The 20193-nt window shown below is 37.7% G+C and overlaps 1 protein-coding gene across 9 annotated transcripts in view; it reads left to right on the top strand.

Moving 5' to 3' along the window:
• The window catches only part of LARP1B (La ribonucleoprotein 1B), a 33350-nt gene extending 14058 nt beyond the window's left edge, over nucleotides 1–19292 (top strand). For 3 of the 9 annotated variants that reach the window (XM_074867280.1, XM_074867284.1, XM_074867286.1), the window contains 15 exons: nucleotides 1038–1181; nucleotides 3565–3708; nucleotides 3961–4129; nucleotides 7919–8063; nucleotides 8287–8461; nucleotides 9287–9459; nucleotides 9920–10291; nucleotides 12002–12125; nucleotides 12986–13197; nucleotides 13591–13697; nucleotides 14229–14389; nucleotides 14686–14830; nucleotides 16058–16167; nucleotides 16388–16515; nucleotides 17293–19292. In XM_074867280.1, coding sequence (XP_074723381.1) covers nucleotides 1038–1181; nucleotides 3565–3708; nucleotides 3961–4129; nucleotides 7919–8063; nucleotides 8287–8461; nucleotides 9287–9459; nucleotides 9920–10291; nucleotides 12002–12125; nucleotides 12986–13197; nucleotides 13591–13697; nucleotides 14229–14389; nucleotides 14686–14830; nucleotides 16058–16167; nucleotides 16388–16515; nucleotides 17293–17526 — 2543 coding nt within the window. In that variant the 3' untranslated portion in view covers nucleotides 17527–19292. Of the gene's footprint in view, nucleotides 1–1037; nucleotides 1182–3564; nucleotides 3709–3960; nucleotides 4130–4901; nucleotides 5156–7486; nucleotides 7603–7918; nucleotides 8064–8286; nucleotides 8462–9286; nucleotides 9460–9919; nucleotides 10292–12001; nucleotides 12126–12985; nucleotides 13198–13590; nucleotides 13698–14228; nucleotides 14390–14685; nucleotides 14831–15142; nucleotides 15729–16057; nucleotides 16170–16387; nucleotides 16516–17292 lie in introns of those variants that run through there. The other 6 variants (XM_074867283.1, XM_074867282.1, XM_074867281.1 and 3 more) reach the window with 6 other exon arrangements.
• The last annotated feature ends 901 nt before the right edge of the window (nucleotides 19293–20193 follow it).

A 20193-nucleotide genomic window follows, 5' to 3' on the forward strand; every position in this document is an offset into this window, starting at 1 on the left:
CATTTTAATTTTCATGTTTTACTATTAGCTTACACTTTGAAGTGATCACTTGAAAACTAAACCAGGTTATTCATTTCCTTTTGATCCAATCTGTTACATTAAAAATAATAAGCAAACCTGTATCTCATTTGGTCATTAGACTTGAGTGGGCTGGAGAAACATCTGAGAGGGTTTTAAGATATTGCTGCCATCAGCTGTTTTTTTCTTGCTTCCCTGCTGATATTTCTTCAGATCCTAAAGACCTTTGTTGTTTAGATTTGTTAATCTTCCTATGTACATATTTAAAACAAAATCCTTTATTGTTTTTAATTTTTTCAGTCTAAGTGGAAATTTAAAGCAAAGCATTCCACAGGTACAAGCTATTTCCGCCCCCCCCCAGCATGGATAATGCACTTTATGTATTTGCTTATATTTCTTGGTGTGAAGCCCACAGTACCAATCAAGTATTGAACAGCAAATATTATCACTAAATTAATTGTTAGTAGATATTTTAGGCCAGCCTACAACAAAATAGTTTTGCTCATAATTTTTGGTGGACATGAATTAACTTAATTTGAATATCTCAAGGTAAAAATACAGTACCACAGCTAAATTCTCAGGAAGATTTTTATAGTTTGTGATTGAAATCTTTATTTTAGTGGTCAACTTGATATGTTATTTTTTACCTTTAAGTTTCACGTGCAGGCTGTGAAATTATATAGTAATGAATTTACTGTCTATATTTAACAGTTATGTAGCTATAAATTCTTGGTAACAGAGTTTACATCTAAAAGTTTGTTAAATAAATAAGCTCACCTTCATTTCATATATTTAAAGCTTAGGTAAGACTACCTTTCAGTTTGAGAAATTCCTGTTTACTACATTTATTATTGTTTAGTCATTCATCATATCTTAAAATTTCAATGTTAAGCTTCTTCCAGTTTTTAAACTTTGAAGTTAACTGTTGCTAGTTCTACAAGAAGAATTCTATAGAATCTTTTCAGGAGCTGATACCTCAAGTAGTGCTATAATTAAGAGTAATATATTAACTTTTCAAGGTAACAAGCAGAAATGGGTACCACTTCACTTGGATGATGTACGGTCAGACAGTCAAGAAAGACCAGGCTCTCGAACTAGCTCAAGATTTCTGCTGGAAACAAACAAGCTAATACCTCATAACAACAGGCGGAATGAGAGAAGTAGTAAGTAGTTTTCGATCTCTGGGTCTTTCTATTTGTGGCAAATAAAGTATAAAACTGCATGAGTAGGCATTAGATTGGCAGTTTATGTTGAAGCTTGACTTTGCCTGTACTAAGTAAAACCTAGTGTAAATATTTGCCAATAACCAGCAATAAATAAATAAATTATACTGTAGTTTAATGAATTTTAAATTGAAAAGTTTTGTTTAAAAGCTTATTGTCAGATTTTTTTTGAACCTTTTTACAAATTGATCAGAGTTGTAATGTCTCAATCACTGATTCTGCTGAGTAACTGAGTTTGGAAACAGTCTGTCTTTACAGTGTGTGCTGGTGCTCTGAATCAGAGCACCATATATTTTTCTCTTCATGGCTGTGAGTCTTGGGCCACAGCTTTACAATGCAGAAAGTTTGGAAATAGTCTCATAAGGTGTCTGCTCTGTCCTGCTCCTCTGCTATTGCTGCAGCTTGTTGCTACCAGAGCAATTGCTTGTGGACCTACACTTTGAACTCTGCTTTGGCAATTCTACTGATGTTGTTTTTTCCTTTAAATTGGATCAATTCCCTCAGTTCCCTGACCTATTTCTCAGCATTGCCTTGCAAAAAGTTGTACTAGCACAACAGAGGGAGAAATGCATCACGGCTGCTACTGCTTCTGATCCTCGGGTGTTCTGAATACAGCTTGTCAGATGGCAGAAATCTTAGGCTGAGTGTAACCCTTTGATTTATGTATTTGCATTTAAGTTTTAAAATTGCAATATATATTAACAATTTAAATGTTTGCTCATTATAATAAGTGCTGGATGCTACTGAGATGGGATTTGTTTATGAAGTCATTTTAGGAACATGGATGTAAGGGTTTGATCTGGACGTCTGAGGGATGGACAGGTGCTAAGGGAGGTTTTTTACTAGTGTATCACTTTCTTCAGCAGTTATTCCTCAGGATGGTCAAATGTCCAGAAACTTGTAGCATGAACTCTACCTCAAGCCTATAGTGACTCAAGAGCAGTTTCAATGTGAGAGAATGTAAAACATCTCTTGCTCTTGAGGAACATTGGCTGTTTAAGTAAAAATCTTGTTTCAGGCTTAAATATAACACTTTTCATAAGCTGTTGTTGTATGTAGGACTTCTACATGTGTCTGAGCTACATGTACTCTGAGTCCAAAAATGAAACTGATTTGAGGAAATAGTTCAAATAATGCCTATGCATTTGGGACCTCTAAGGTTGAGGGTAGCAAGTGTGAAGGCTAAGGTCCAAGTTCTCAGTGAGACACACACATACAGATTATTCATAAATTCAGAGTCTTATTTGACAGAAAATAAAGTACAGGAACTTGAATGTATGAGCATACATATTTTGTTGTAGGGTTCATTAAAAATAGTTGCTAGTAAAACAAGATTTCTAATATGAACAACAAATCATATCTTTAGTCAGACCTTTGTTAAATTTGGCAACTCTCAGTTTGATCAAGTAGGGGCTGTATCCCCAGGCATTCCTCTGACAAAGAGGTCCCCTGGCATCTGGAAGACTGTCCAACTGCAACTTAAAGAAACTTTAAGCAAGCATGGCTGACTGAAGATGGAAGTCTCTGAGAATGTTAGGAAAAGAGAAGGAAACGGTGTGAGAAAGGGCTTAATTTTCTCTCATGACTAAAGTGAGAATTACATCTGTCCTTAAGTTTTGTGGTGAGTGGAACCAATGTCCCTGGGTCTGATTTGGACCTGCTTGCTTTCCTTTCTTCTGCTGCTGCTCTCTTCTGTGTGCAGCCCATATATCTGTATGAAAACCTTGCAGAGTCGTCATAGATTTGCATGTGTTATCAAAATGGGGTCCTTATCTTAAAAGCTCAGTTTGTGGCATGACCAGCAGAGAATCAAGATTGCTGTTAAATGGGCAGAGTCAGGGGAGTGGTAGACTGCTGCTTCTGGGAACAAAAGGGAGGCTCCAGGGAGCCATTGCTGTGGAAATCCCACCCTGAACAGGATCATCAAGAGCTGGCAGCTCTTCCTAGGTACTGGGAGTGGCCCACAGAAGGAGACTGTATTATCATGCCTGGAAGGAAAATTGCATGGTCATTCCTTCCAGTCCCAAGCCAATTGTAGGTATTGTGATCCCTGAGCTGGCAGCAGAGTGTCCAGTTGCTTTAGAAGCATGTGAGATTGATTGCTAGTCAAGCCCATTTATTCATCTTTATTGCTAACAGCTTCTGCCCAACTTGCCCTTAGGCCTGGTTTCACCCTTGCAGCTTCAGATCTGACCTGCTTCAGCCAGCAGGACTGAGTCAGCAGATTGCCTGGGCACCAGCTGAGAACTCTGTGTTACAAGGGACTTTTTGGCACTGTGATATTTAATGATGATTGCAAGTATTGTGCTTTTTTCTCTTATAGACTGGCGTCGTGATAGAGAAAAGAGAGATGATAATGATGAAGTATGCAGCGTGAGAAGTGAGGGTGGCAGTGTTCGAGGATTTTCCAGAGGCAGAGGAAGAGGTAGAGGCAGAGGAAGAGGACGAGGCAGAGGAAACCCTAGAAGTATGCAAAGAAGTAGATGCTTAACAAAAATTTTGAAATTATGTCTATAATGTTACGGTTTGTACATGAAGTAAGAGTTGTCTCAAAGAACATATCCTGTAACGTAATATGATTAAGTAGGTTGAGTCTTTTTAAAATCAGATGCTGAAAACCAACAATAAAAATAGCAGCGTGTATCATGCCTTAAAATATTTGTCTGCTGGACTTAATAGTTTTAATCACCTTTCTTTTATGTTCTTCTTTATTTCGAAGTGAACTTTGAATATTCAATTGGTTATCAAGAACTGTATGGTGAAGGAACTGACCAAGTATTTCAACCTGAGCTTAATGCTAGTGTGATGTATTACTATGGTGATGGAACAGGAGTGCAGATGTATTCTGTGGATGAAGCACTTCTCAAAGAATATATAAAACATCAAATGTAAGTAGATTATTTAATGTACAAATATTTTTAGAGATCTAGTTAAGATAAAATAACTCATTTCAAACATTGTTTAATCCTTATTATCCATATAAAGACGGAGATTAAGGCATTTCAATTTAAATTTTGATTTGACCGTTACCAGTGTCGGTTTGAATTTACTGATTAATGGGGTGGAAAAAATTTGAGTGATGGGAAGGAATTTTAAGGAAGCTGTTCTGCATCTTGTGCTGTAGTCTGGCTCTAACTTGTATATCTGCTTTATTTATGGTACATAGCCCTCTTTTTATGTTGTCATGTAATTGAGATATGGATGTCTCCGAGCTTGTGCTTTTGAGTACTGTTGGTCTGTTTGCCTATAAAGCTCTTCTTGGGTGATGTAGCTAGATGTTTCCCTTATTTGCTCTCAATTTCACTTTTGAGAAGTCTTGTTAGTTTTGTGTTTTCAGAGTGTTTCACCTGAAACATTTAACTGAAAGAGAGTAGTTTTGCAATGATACTTGATTTTTCAATAATCTGAAATGTTTACTTTCTCGTGTACACCATTAGGCAATGAGAAACCATCTGGAAGACTGATTATCACCAGGAGACAAGTCAAAAAGGGCCTGGAAACCACTAGTTCATTTTAAAGAGACAGTTTCCACCACTGGCAGATATTTCATCTTCTGTGCTTGCAACGGCATTTCTCTGCGATGCCTTTGTGGTGGTTTTTGATTGCCCTTGTATTCCATAAAGCAACTTGCTTATTTTATTCTTGCTTCTTTTGTTACAGTTGACGCAAAAAGGAAGAAAAAAGCCTCTTTAAGGGCAGAAAGTATCTGGCATGTGGCTATCAACTTCAAAACCTCTATTGCAGTCTTTTTTGTTACTCTTGCTGCCAGGCCCCTATGAGACCTGACAGTGGACATGTACCCCCATGTCAGGATAATCGGCCTGCACTGTCCTCAGACAAGTGAGGGAGGAGCACAGACACTCCACTGTTGGCCAGATTTCTGGGCATGCAGTGTAGAATCCAGACCTTCTAAGGTAGGACATGATGATGTCCCCCTCTGCTGAGAAAAATGTCAGTTACAGCATTGGTCACACCTGACTTCTGGTTATATTTGTATTTTATTTTAGCAACAGGAGGTTGGCAGGTGTCAGTAGAAGACTTGGCATGGCTGGCTAACCAGAGCCATTGGTTGCTTGTCTGATATAAACTCCTAAGGCAGTTTGATTATGGAGTTTGCTTTCCATGAGAGAGAGGGAGATTCTTGAGCAGGTTTAGAACATAACTTCACTATTTTTATGCTCCTTAAAAAAAAAAAAAGGCTTTGTTATCTATTCACTTCTCTTACACTAAAAACTATGGGAAACAGACTTTATTAATCAATTACTTATTATTAGCTTCTGAATGGGGATGGTTTTGTCTGCCTTCAGTATTTTATAACCAAATTATCAAAGTGACTTGCCAAAGAAGGAAGTATATACAGAATAAAGCTACACAGAACTGTTAGGTCTCAGAGTTCCTTGTGGAGTCCAAGATAAATCAGCATCTATTAGAGAAGTGAGATTGGTTTGAATCCTAGTGAATTGATGAATTTTAAAACAGTTTACTTGCTTAATAGGGAAAAATCTTAGAGACTGTGTCCAGCTGAGTTGATGTGTAATTACAGTAAGAAATACACTGCTGTCAAACAGTTTATGCTTGTCCCAAGAACCAGCCTGATGTACAAGAGAGTAATATTCATATTGCATACAAAAATATCTTTAACGTTTTTAATTACAGGCTGAAGTCAGCCTGAAAAGTTTCAGTGCTTAGCAACTCAGTAGAACTCTACTGCAACATGCAGTAGAATTCTATTTAAAGTCCTCCTTCTTTAAAAAATAAAGAAATAAATAAAAGTTCAGACATGTTTCCAAGTCTGCATCAATTCAAGAATAAGAGAAGGGACTCTGAGGAAAATGAAAAAGAAGAGAAAAGCTGGAGTGTGTGTGTTTAGGTTTGTCCCTCTACTTGGAGCAAACTTGTGCGTTGTCTTCATTTATCATTAATGGTCTTTCACATTCCTTTTTCTAGAGTGATGGACATCAAGTGAGGCAGTTTGAGACAAGTTCAGTCATTGTCCATTTCTGCTTGTGGAATTTTTAACTAGGTGAATCGTTACAAGATTTTACCTTTACTGTATGACTGTAAAGGTAACATTAGTAAAATGTTGATATATGGCTTTTGTGCTTGCTTATCTTCTAGATTGGGAGGGGAAAAGAAGCCTAGCAGTTCAGTACAGTAAACAGGATATTCTTGAAAGAAACCTTCTCTTTGTGCACAGTTGCTTCACTGATCAGTTTACTTAGCTCTGAGTAAGAGCTTAATTCTCTGAAAGCCTTATTCTCTTCTCTGTTTGCTCTGATTTAATGGCGATGTTTTCATTTGTTGTATGTCTTATTGTCCAACTTTGAGACTTTATATTCATTCTGTCTTGGAGCTGAGTGTTTCATATAGAGAGCTTTTGCTTCGAATTTCTTTAGCTATTGAAAATTAAGAGAAAGAAATGGTATCAAGCTTTTCCTTGGGTCAGTGATGGCATCAGAGTCCTCTCCTCTTGGTAACTTTGGCCTTGATACCAACTTCAGTGGAGACACTTAGCATTTTATACTTTGTTGAAATGAGAATTAATTCTATTTACACTTGCATGTGTGTGTTTTTCCTCAGCATTTTAATGCTCTCTTGTTTTATTTTTGCACTACCTCTATTTTTGTGTCATAGAATTTTAATTGCTCTCCATTAAATATTTCACTCCCTACATTTTCCTGAACCTGATGAGGAGAGGTGTTCCTCGGATGTAATATGCAAAATCATGGTATGATGTGTAAACTCTGTGAAAGGTCTAGATTTTAGTCATTGTGATTAAATTGTTTTTTTTCTATTCTTTTTCATAGGATATTTTCTCATTCCCTTGCTTTGTGTGACAGATCATGATTTGAATTCTTTACTTTTTCTCTTCACTAAGTGTAAACATCTTGACACCCTGATCGTTTCATAGAGCAGCTTCATTGTTTAAGAAGATTTGTGTCTCTGCTGTTTCTTTGTCCCTCGTCTCTTGTTCTGTGGTATTGTCAGATTCCTGAAATGGTCCTTGTCCTTCTTCAATTTATCCACTAAACATCATCCCTTCTTTTAGACTTTACCTTTCTCCATGAACTGTTGTGCCTTTTGGTACAGTTTCGTGACAAATACAACATTACTATTTTTGTTTTCTCATCTTCCCACAAGCATGCTTGAAGTAATGATTCAGAGTACATATATGTGCCTCCACACTCAGATAGGATACTTAAACCTCCTAATGTACTGGCAACTGGGAAAAGAAAAGATACAGTTCAGGATGAAGGTGCACTGATACTGCTGTGTGGGAAATAAGTTATGCCCTGACTGTAAGCAGTAGTTGTCCTTCATCTATATGGAGGCTAAGAGAATGTTGTTTCCTTCTGTTCATGTAAGTAATAAGGGAGGGGATGGGTGAAAGAAAAATAGAGCATAGTTTTTCCTTATGCAGTTCATCTATGCAAATGTAACAAGGCTTTGATTGATACCCCTGTGTACTGTACTGGATCATAAGTCTTTCTCAATATGTCGAGCATGCATGCTGTTCTGTAAGTCTTGCTTGTAGCGATGCACCTGTTGAATTATTTTTTTGATGACAAATAATGCTCTGTTTTTAATGGAAGACTTTAACAAGGAATCTCTAAGTTGCTATTTTAGGGTTTTCTTTAACCTGTAATAGGCTCATATTTGTGTGTTTCTTTCTGCAGTGAGTATTATTTCAGCACAGAAAACTTGGAAAGAGACTTCTTTCTGAGGAGAAAGATGGACCAACAAGGATTTCTGCCTGTTTCATTGATCGCTAGCTTCCGTCGGATGCAAGCTCTGACGACAAATGCTGCGCTCATTTTGGAGGTAAAATAATTCAGAAGTACAGATGTAGAAAGTTGCTTGGTTAATTTTGTTCTGCCATTTAAAGCCAGTGCTACGAAGTTAAGAAAGACTTCTGTTTGCAATGACAAGGATTTTCGAAAGAGGCTATAAATGGCAAAGTCTGTGGGTTGGTTTTTTTTTTTTCTTTTGTGGATGGTGCTGGATATGTGAAGTTTTTAAATAAATAAATATGCTTGTCACACAGGCCCTAAAGGACAGTACAGAAGTTGAAACTGTGGATCACAGGATAAGAAAAAGGGTTGATCCAGAAAAGTGGCCAATTCCAGGTCCTCCTCCATGCAGTCTGCCACCAACTGACTTTTCTCAGCTCATCAATTGTCCAGAATTCATACCAGGCCAAATTTTTGGCTCACAGACTGGTAAAGGATTTATTTTATAGAAACATAAGTTTAGGACTGTCTGTCTAGCTTAGGAAGTTTGCCTCTTGATACTGATTTCATAATAGAAGTTGTACATTTGGTAATGGTCTATTCAGCTGATACGCCTGTCAGCCTTGCAGTTGCCAAGTCACATGGCTGATGTGAAGTAGATAAAAATGTCTCTTATGTGCTACGGCTGTGACCATTCTCCAGAGTATAGTATGGTGGGCTACAGTCCTTTAGTAGTAGTAGAAGTAGTAATAGCAATTGTAAGATAGTCATAAAATCTGCTTCATTTTGGTAGCAGCTGAAAGGTAACTTTTTACTTGGTGCATCCTGGTTTTAGATGGGGATCTCAGTCACATTGTTAGCATGGACATGGCTTTGTTTGCTGACAACCCTTGGCAAGGAAATCTTTTACTAAAATGTTGGCTGGAATTAAATGGGAAGAATGAAGACTGAGTTAGGCGCCCGTCCAATAAAGCTAGGGGATGGTGTGGAGAAAACATGTCCCTAATGATGCTGCTCTTGTTCTCTGAGCAACACATAATTTCTTTCAGACTGTTAGAAACTTTCCACATAAATAAGTTGCTAGAATCCATCTTTTCCTATTGAGTGTACTGTGAAAAGCCATCTCCTAAAAATGAAAAGAAATTCTGCTGATCAGTGCTATGTTTAACTAGAGAGGTAGAAGAATAGTAGCTGCAGTTAAAAGACTAGTGAAACAAAAAAAAAACCAAACCAAAACAAAACCAAAACCAAAAAATCCTCAGACAAACCAAAACAACCCACAGCAGGAACTGAACTACTGTTTTCCACTACTAGAGTCTGCACCAAGTTCTCCAAGACTGGGAAGCCTGCTGAGTCCAAAGGAAAACACTGAAACAAGTAATTTTCAGACAATGTCTAAAGGATTGTCTACAAGTTTGCCTGATTTGGACTCTGAACCTTGGATAGAAGTGAAGAAGAGGCATCGTGCATCCACAGTCAAACTAAAGGTAAAATCAAAAACCTTTAGGTTATGTTTAAATAAAGAAATGCAAAACCTGCCAACTTTCAGATTATACTGTAAAACAAGATTTTTCACGTCTTATCATATGTGGTGCTTGATAATGCAATACAGTTAGTGTGCATACTTCTCACTAAGTGCATTTAAAATCCTGATCCAAAGCTCACTAAAATGAAAAGGAAATACCGTGGGGGTTTTTTCTGTGTAGGGACAGTTGTACTTGTTGATTATTGAAAAATATATTGTAATGTGCATTGAGAATTGTTCTAAAATATTATAGTGCAAATATTTAGAACAGTAATTTACTTAACAAACATCTGAAAGTGTCTGTATTGTTTCTAATTCCTGTACTTTGTTTATTGAAAATGTTCTATAGTGTTCTATTTGTCTCACATTTGGATAGTCACCATCCAATTCAAATACAAAATGTATCACCTTTTTCAACTTAGGAAAGCGTTCCTACACCCGATCAAACATCAGATCAACAACAGCCACCCCCACCTCCAGAGGAACAAGAACAAGAAGAACTTGATTTTTTGTTTGATGAAGAGATGGAACAAATTCGAGGTCGGAAGAATAAATTTACTGATTGGTCAGACAGTGATTCCGATTATGAAATTGATGATCAGGACGTAAACAAGATATTGATTGTAACACAGACACCACCATATATGAGAAAACATACTGGTGGAGATCGTACTGGCAACCACGTATGCCGTGCAAAAATTACATCAGAACTTGCTAAAGTTATTAATGATGGTTTATATTATTATGAACAGGATTTATGGATGGAGCAGAGTGAAAATGACATTATGATGAAGGTAAGTCTCTTCATGTTTGACCTGAAAACCATGCCTGTCCAAACAGTTCCAAAACTGTCAGCCATCTGCTATGTCATTGTAAAATGCTACACTCTTTTGAAAAAAAAAAAAAAGTGACAGTAATTGAATTTACAGGTCTATTGAATTCTCTTTATTTTGATAATATTTTAAACAATTGAAAGCAAAACCATCAAGTTTTTCTTGTCGCAGACTTGACCAAAAACGTTGAATGAGTATTTTTTAGAACGATTGTTAACATTTTGGAGATGCTTCAACTTTTCTAGTGTTTTATTGTTCTATGAATAGTTTGTTTCATAACATTTGCAAACCTCTACCAGAGGGGAAGGGGACACATTTCTGAGATGAGATAGTAAGAGAGGAAAATAATACAGTCATTTTAAAGTAGTTTTATATTAAGGTTCTGTTTGTCTTGTAGCTTGTTAGAATGATAGCTCTGTGAGCAAATGAAACTTTGGATTGTACACCTTATTTTATTATAGAAACCCTTTTATTTCTTAGCCTGTGCATGGGTCCTTGTCTTCAAGGCTTTCAGAACTTTGTAAGGAGATTGTCAGCTTAGTGATTTTTATTTTTTTTTAATAATTATTTTTTAAAATACACTAAGCAGCTGTAAAATTACAGATGAGTTGAACTCCAGCACTGCACAGGCAGAGGTCAACGTGGCACACTGCAGTCCTGCCACTTACTGCTGTTAGTTTATTAAGAAAACCCTTTTGTGCAAGGGAGCCCAGGGAGTGGCGCCTCGGTAGGCAATCCCACGGTATCACTAGCAGCTATTATGTGTATAGAAATACAAAGTTACCTAAACACTGAGCAGTGAGGGTAACCAGCTTTATCTGTGCACAAGGGCAAAGGTGCGTTGGGGGGCGGGGGAGAGAGGAAATAGCTTAAAGGACAAATGGAGCATGTGGGTACAAAAAAGAGCTGACAAAGACAGAAATTAATGTTGAGAATAAGAGCAAGAAATAAAAGTAGAATTCAGAATACGGAGTTTTTATTAAAAAACAAATGGACCAAGAAAACCAGCAAACTGTAAGAGGACAGTGAGAAATAGCACACAGCAAGAGAAAATATTTTTGGTTTTGTTGCTATCATGTTTTTGACAATGATTTGAACAAGATTTTTCAGACAGCATGCACATGCACGCATGTTCCACCCCACCTTCAGCTGAGTAGGGGCATGAGTGATTTGAGATGCTGCCACACATCTCGGAAAATCCCGTCCTTTTGCAGTTGAAGCTACCAGTAAAAAAAAAAAAAAAGCTGAACACTGTTTACAAATACTGGCTTTTCTTTAGATGTAGCCTGAGGAAGGGAGCAGGGCCTCTTCTGCTCCCCTAAATTGCTGGGACCTTCCTTGGCATGCTTACTGCAGAAGGAAGGATGGTTTTGGGCTTGGCAAGGTGCAGGATCTTACCTACCTCCATTCACCCATTTGTTGGTGTAACTGTTTCTTTCAGCTGGTGCAGTGGGAGCTGCGTTAGATTTTATACCGTGTTCATGGCAACTTTTTTACAGCGTATGCTAGAGACTCCTTCCATCTTCCTCAAAAGAAATCTGTACTGGCTGTGTATGGGTAGTTGTGTGTCAATTCTGGTTTGCTTATTTTCTCTTTTATGAAAGTCACCTGTTTCTCAGGATGATACCTGTTATCCTGCTTTGTGCTTACAATCTGCCTTCTCTAATTCAGCAGGAGATCGAGAACTTTAAGAAGCTAAATCTCATTAGTAAGGAGGAATTTTATAATCTTGCACCAGAACCAGTTGCTGATCCAACCCAAGAAGTTCTTCCAGGACCTCCAGGGCTACAGAAAGGTAAATAATACGTATTTATTTTTAGGATCTCTGTACTAAAGAACAACTTTGTAGGTGTTTTAACTCTTTCTGCTTGTGTAATATTTTAATTTTGGTCCAGTCAGCAGTCCAAGGGGCTTTTTCTTTGCTAACTTTTAAAATTGTCAATTGTTCATCAGTAGCATGGTTTCCATTCAATTGGAAGCTAGTACTCATACTTTGCAGGATATATATGAGCATCAGCAGGCAGTGTTCTATTTTGTTGTCACCATAAACCAACACCAGGTGCTTTTTGTGTAACCTGGCATTTACAATGTGTAACAAAAAAAATAACTTGTGAAACGTTTTCTAGAAACCAGTATTTTTATGGGAACCAGGGATGGAATGAAGTGAGATTAGAATAATTTTCTACTTGTATCAGAACCTTACTGAACAGTCACAATGTCCACATCTTATCTTTTGAGGTATTTCTGATACAGTAGTAGTATTAACATTTACTAGGATATATGCTAATAGCATCTTTGAAGTAGTTGAAGAAACCACCTCACTAAACCCACCACCTCGCCAAGAAGTGAGAACGTGGTTACGTTTTCCCCGGTGTTTATTTTCCATTACTTTGCTAGTGTCGATACACAAGAACAAGCAGGTAAGAAAGAAGTGAGTTTGAATTTTCTAGCAAAGACATGCTTGAAGCATTATTTCATAGTTTTGAGCAGTTTGTACTGCTTCTACACCAAGTGCTTTTGTTAATTTGATTGTCCTTTGGGAGTGATGTAATTCACTTGAAACAGGCCTTTCAGGTACTAGATACTAGGGAAACTTAGGCTTTGAAATTCTAAGTCTCTCTTGAAAAACAAATGTTTTCTCCTTCCTGCCTGTAGATTTAGCAGAGGAGCTGGCTTGTGATTTGTTAAGTATTGAAGTACCTCCGACAGCAGCAATAGCTCGATCACTGCCAACAGCAGTTCCAGATTCCCCCAGGGTTCACCCTGGCTTCACCCCGCGAACACCTCGTACCCCAAGGCTACAGGATCCCAACAAAACACCCAGGTTCTACCCTGTTGTTAAAGAAGCACAATCCATTGACATAAAGGTAAATGGAAAGATGTAATATTTTTCAAAAACTAGAAAAAGCCTATAAAACTCATGTGTCTGCATACGATTTAACAAGAATGAAAAGGCAAAAACCGAAATGCTTGTACTTTTTTTATTGCTTCTCTTCAAAATATTTTCTGTATTCATTCTTTTTTATTTCTACAAAATGGTTTCCGAGTTTTCTCTGTAACATTTCTTAAAAGTCCTTACTGAAAAAGTGTAATGTCTAAAGATTTTTAATTTGTTACATAAGACTAATCTTGAGGTTATGAAACTGGAGTGTTGTGACTTTATAATGTGTTTGAATATAAAATTTTTAGAACTTTGTTTTGAGAGGGAGAGAATGAGTGAAATCAATTTAGGGAAATAAATACCTCATTTACTTTCTTAGACTCCAAGAAAAAGAAAAACACGACACAGTACAAACCCTCCCTTAGAATGCCACGTTGGTTGGGTGATGGATTCCAGAGACCACAGGCCAAGAACTTCCTCTGTGAGGTAATTTTTTTGTTGTTGTAGAAAAATGGTTTGCAATGTCATTAGTTCTCACTGCTAATGGAGAAGTAGGCTGCGATAAAGGACAATTTATAAATACAGTGGAAGCAAGAAAAGAGCAGTCAAGACAGACACAAGCCTATCTGGAAGTAAGCTAGATAGGCTGACTATGGTCACAATGTTGTTTGTTGATCGATGATATAGTAGCCCTATTATTACTTGAAGTGCTGATGTTCACTTTGGTGATTTTGCTTTTAAGTGGTCATTTAAAATCAGGCATTACAGTAATGTTTAATTATCATCACCCAAAAACTACCTGGTTTTTGACATACTGGCACAGAATCTGATTTTCTTGAGGTGCACCAGGAAACAGATGACTGGGACCCCAGGCACGCACTGTAGTGGTCACAAGGTGACTGTACTATTCTGACAGCTCTTGCGTAGTTCAGAATGGTTGAAAACTGATTCTGTAGGAAAGCACTGTTTATAGGACAGAAATATGTTGGGTGTTTTGATTTTTTTTTTTTTTTTCAGCAGTTCTAATGCTTCGCCTTCAGAAGGAGCTCCACTAGCAGGAAGTTATGGGTGTACCCCAAATTCTCTTCCAAAATTTCAGCATCCTTCTCATGAACTGTTAAAGGAAAATGGCTTTACTCAACAGGTGTACCACAAATATCGTCGAAGGTGTCTAATGGGTAAGCTGCTAAATGTACTTCCTGAAATTTTAGTTAGAAATTACCAGATGTCATCTGATACCAGTTTTCTCCACATTGTTCCTTATCCTTAATTTTTCCTGTGAAAGGAAAATAAAATTTCTTTGATGTTTCTATTTCATGAGCTCTGGTTTCCATTTAACTTTACGTTCCCTGACAAAAAAATTACCCTCAAACATAAGTTTAAGTTACTGAAAGATCTTGTGGGCGTATTACTAATGGAAAAGCACTTGAAAATATTCTGCTTTTTGGGTGTTTTCCTTTCTTTTTTTTTCCAGAGAGGAAACGGTTGGGAATTGGCCAGTCCCAAGAAATGAACACACTCTTTCGTTTCTGGTCCTTTTTTCTGAGAGATCACTTTAACAAGAAAATGTATGAAGAATTCAAACAACTTGCTCTAGATGATGCAAAAGAACACTACAGGTATTCGCTTTTTCCTGGAAGTTAAAAACTGTTGAGGTCTTACCATTTGTTTTAATGACTGTGAAGTTTACATATATCTGAAGCGAACATTTTTAGTATTGACTTTGACTCTTTGTAAATCTTTAAAATAGCAGTCTGCATAAGTTGTTTTAATACCAAAAATCAGTCTGTGTGTATTTGCAGATAAATAGCTAAATGCGTCACATTTCCTGACTTGTAATCGGTCCTGAATTCTACAAAATCTTGTAACTTGGTGACCGTGACGAGTCAGCTCTGTACTTACTAACACTCATAAGATTCTTCCTTCCGTAGGTGAAGACTTCCTTAACCTCATTCAACTTGTTCAAACTGCTTCTTGCCTTACAAAAATAACAGAAAAATGACCACAAAGAAATCACCACTGCCCCTTTAGCTCTTTGATACTATTCCCTTCCTCTCACCTGGTTCCCCCCACCTCTTTCTCTTAGCCAAAGAGACAAGGTCAGCCAACGTTTTAAATGCCAAGTGAGGAAGTACCGGCTGTGGAAGTCCTGAAGTTCAGTATGTTGTCTGCGACTGCAGTCCCTAGGGTGCAAAGGTGGCTTTAGTAATACCTCGTGTCTCTGTGCTGAGCTTTCTTGATGCTCTCTGATTATCCAAGGATACATTCACCAGGAGAGACTTCAGAAGGCTTGTAAGGGGACTAAGGTGGCAGCAGAGGAACGCAGAAGAGAAGGAGATCCCAGCTATCTAGAGGCCCAGGGCAGCCATGGTGACGGTGTGGCAGCCAAAGCCACAAAATACCGAGCCAGAAATCCTGGCGCTGGGGTGTGCGGGAGCTGAGGGAACACTGAGTCCTGCCCTGCACGCCGGGGTTTGTGTTGATGGTGGGTTAGGCTGACTTTTGGTCTGACCCACTGTGAGTGGTTTTATGTTGAAACTCTGTATACGAATGTACTGAAAACATGAGACTGTCTTCATTTTGTACATGTGTATAGTGTCTGTAAGTTTGTAAGGTGAATCCGTGGGACAAACCTGACTTTCCTAAGTCAGTTTTGGTTATTTGTGAAGATGTTTCAGAACAATAGGTCAATAAAAATTGATGTGAAAAGGAAGTGTTTTTTAGGAGAAGGGTAAAATTGAGCCTATGCCATTTACTTAAATGCAAGAAGACACTGAAAACGTGCGTTCTTCTGAGGAATGAGGAGCATACATGTAAGATTTTTGTACCTCTTTGTTCTGTTACAGGTACGGATTGGAATGCTTGTTTAGATTTTACAGCTATGGCCTAGAAAAGAAATTCAGGCAAGAAATATTCAAGGATTTCCAAGAAGAAACAAAGAGAGACTATGAAGCTGGTAATTATCATAGGCCAGTCACTGCTTACACTGGAGTGACTTCAGCTGGGAGATAATCCCAATTCCTTGGCACTGACTTGTTAACTAACCCAAGAGCAGCTTTTGTTCGTGTTCCTTTTGTCTTACTGTTCTCTTGAACATAAAGTTACCAGTGAATAGTTAAGGTTTTAATTAAATCTCACCTTTGTAACTTGGTAAAATTATCTTTTTCTATTATTAGGTCAGCTATATGGACTGGAAAAATTTTGGGCTTATCTAAAATACTCTCAGCACAAGACTCCAGCCATTGACCCCAAACTACAGGAATACCTTAGTAAATTTAAGAGACTGGAGGACTTCAGAGTGGATGTAAGTTTCAATACCTATTTTAAAGAAATACTTGGTGTACAGTTATTTTTACTGCAAGGTAAACTGAGAACGGTACTTCCTTTCACAGAAAGGCAGCTTTACAAACCCTGTCAGTGACTAGAAAAGCATGATTAAAAAAACTAAATTCAAATGAAAAATGCAGTTTTTTTCTAGACATTCTTTTTTGAACCAAAGCACGGTGCTGAGATATGGTGGCTAAAATGTAAAAAGTGTTGATCCGTTTTCATTGTGTAATGAAATAAATAGCAAAAAATAGCTTGTTTGTCATCTGGCAAGTCTGATCACTTCTATACGGTTCAAGAATTTGGCAAATGAATTAATGCCCAACTGGCATTTCTTAATGAAGTGCGATGGCACCGTCCTTGCTGAGACTTCAAATGCCAAATTCAATGTATCCTTCTTGTGGAGTGATCGCAGACTATAGTGCTGCCCTGCTTTTCCTAACTGGGTTATGGTGCACTGGCAGTACCATCATCCTCTCTAATCCTCCATTTTCTAGGAGTGTGGCGGATGTTTGGGCAGTGACAGTTAAATAATGCTGTAAGATTGTTTAAAGTCCTTAATATGTCAGGCACTCGCACTTGTAGCGAACCGGCCAGGAAAGCTTTAGAATATCATCGGTGAGTTGTGAATAACTAAGATTACTAGGCTGAACCAGGGGCCTAATTATGGAACACTCTGTCTTTTTTGATCCTTGAAGTATATGAAAAGGCCTTACAGAAGAACATTTACCAGGTTGCCAATGTTTATTTTCAGCCTCCTATCAGTGAAGAACCTGGCAGGAAGAGGCCGGTTGCTGCGACAGGTGAGGATTCAGGTCATCGCAGACATCAGTCTATTTCTTCTAAAACACTTCTTGCCGCTAAGCCCACGACTGCCTGTCAGTCCCAGGCACAGGGAAACGTTACCAGTGGGAATACTGTGCAAGCGTCCGTAGGCCGTAACAGTGCTGCCACAAAATCTATAGAAAGTGATGTTCCAGAAAAATAGACTTAAGATGAGCTTGCGCCCTTGAAAATCAACTTTATGTCACTCTCTTAATTTGGAGATCTTCAAGGCGAGCCAGTCGAATACGTGATTAAAAGCGCATAGGAAGACAAAGGATTGGATTCTCTTTTTTTTCCACAGGATTTAGTTCCAAAACACTTACCCTAGGAGAGTTGCTCTTGGTTTTGGGATCATTGGAAGGATCCTAGGGAAGATTCTTTGGCTTCAGTATTGCTTTCCTCAAGCTTTTGTTTACAAAGAACTGCATTCCTTGCATATGCAAAAAATACTTTGGGGATGCCTTACATTTCAGCTCGTATTTCTTAAAAAAGGTATGACATACCCATGTTATTTACTGTGCTTTCTTTACCCAGATTTTCCCATTATGTGTATTTTACCAAAGCAAAAAAGATTATATGTAGAGTTTTAAATGTAAAGGAAGGATCTACGTGATTGGTTTGCTCTTGAATCTAACTATTAAAAAGTATGGTTTTGTGCAAAAGCACACTCGAGAATGTGCAGCTATATGTGAAACTGCATTTCTGGATTCTATTTAAAGACACAGTTTCTATTTTTTTCAGGGTCTCCATAGTTAGTATTTTATTAAGTATGGAGTTCGAGTGGACATAACTGGGATACTTTTGCAGATATTTCCTTCAGTACTGGTTCTTAATAACTCAAGCAACAGAAAAATACAGGGGAAAATGGATCTGTTGATTTCATAGTGTCTTAAATTAACATACAGCATCTACCGTTTGTGCAGGTTGTTAAAATAGGAAGCTATTCAAATTATTATTGTCTTGAGAGGTGTCTTCATTTGAGTTCTCTTATGATTATGAAGTACTCTAACAGGAGAGGCATAATTTTTTAAAATTTTTTTTCTCCATATTTCAAGTAATAAAAATTAGTTTGGAGGGAAACAGAAGTGTTCCTTGTAAATTATTTTTTTTTGCTTTATTTTGCAATATCTGAATGAAGTTCTGCTTAAATTATGCTAGCTAAGCCTACATAATTTCAGACAGGTCTAAATAAAATTTCACTGAATGTAAGTTATTCAAATACAAATCCATTTCTGTAGCTGAAAGATGGCGATGTTTATATCCTGTAATTTCTTAACTTCATTACTTTGTTTTTAAAGACTCAAAAAGAACTGAGTAATTTCTCTCTTCCAAGGGTAGGTGAGAAGAATTTCAGCTTTTTGTTAGTTAACTGCAGAAACGACTTTAGTTAACTTGTAAAGTTAAAAAGTTATGTCTAGCACAAATGCCTTAATCCATGAAGGTGTCCTAACTGACTGCACAGCCATGTATGGGGTTTTAAACTCGAACCAGATCTCAGAGGTTATAACAAGTCCATTAATTTTTCAGTCATTGTCTTGTGATTCTCAATTAAACAAATTATGAATGTTTGCATTGTAAAGGAGTCTGTTAGCAGTGGCCTTCCCCACAGTTAATACAATTTCAATATAAAATTGAGCCTTTTGTAAGTGGCCTGTTCTAAATGAATTTAAATGAACACATACCAATATTTTAAGTAATATCCTATAAATATGCTGAAGTGACACATCTCAATCCTGTGTTTGATCCATGCCTTTTGCTATCCAAGAAAATGATGCGAATGTAAATTTGGATTGAAATTGTATATACAAGTAATAGATTGAAGATATTTCCTTTCACTTTTTCATTGGAAAATGTGCAGATTAAGCTTTTAGTGTGTGTAATTTTGTGATATCTTGACAAATTTTATAAAAACAACCAAAAAAACCCTAATAGTGTTGTATATCAACTTTTTTTCCCCAAAAAACAACTTGCATGAGTGCTAAGGCTGTAGATTTGCATGTGAATTTCTGTCGCCTGTGGTGCACTAAGGTGTCAGGGAAATGCAGCCCGTTAAAGGCTGAAGTGGTTCTTAGAATGTGAGCCAGCTTGCTTCAGTATTGATTCATTTTTTTCGTACGGCTGGGTATTTGTCAAAGAAAAACATGACAGGTGAATGATAAATAAGGCAGAAAGCAAAGAGCATGAATACTTTACCCGCTGTCTGCCCTGTTGGCCTCTGTAGGGCAAGTGGCGTAGCCAGCGTCCCTTTATTTGGGTGGACAGTTAAGACAAAAGCCCCCCAAGTCTGTGCATGGCTCTGGCTGCTTTTCAGGGGTGCCCCTTTTCACTTCCCCCAGGCTTGACTCTTCCCTCGCTCCCCTTGCAGATAGCTGGAAAAAATGGTACTGGCGTTAGTGCTGTTTGCACACGGAGCTGAGAACAAAACCCTTGAGTTTTAGGGTAAACCCCAAAGCCTTTGCTGGCTGAGCAGCTTGTTTGTCTATAAGGTTTAATGTGGTTAATCACCTTTCCACAACTGGCATACCTGCTGCAGAGCCATAAATTTGTCTTTGAACATGTGTCCAACATCCTTTCCGATGCCTGTTATGTCCATTTAAGCCAACCTTCAGTTGGTCTGTCTTTAAGACTGGTTGTATCCCAATAGTAGTTTATTACTAAACACTTTGCAAGTCTTAGACCTTTCCTTGTCTAAAAATTCTCCCCGGTGCTTAAAGAATTTTGTTTAGGTTTGTCTTCATTTCTTCTGCTGAGAAATGGCTGTACAAATATTTCAAAACGCTACCCTGCCCAAACTCAGTCAGATTTTTTTGTCATGCTCCAAATATTGGAT

Source organism: Strix uralensis, chromosome 4 (assembly GCF_047716275.1).
Source record: "Strix uralensis isolate ZFMK-TIS-50842 chromosome 4, bStrUra1, whole genome shotgun sequence".
In the NCBI taxonomy this organism is placed as follows: domain Eukaryota; kingdom Metazoa; phylum Chordata; class Aves; order Strigiformes; family Strigidae; genus Strix; species Strix uralensis.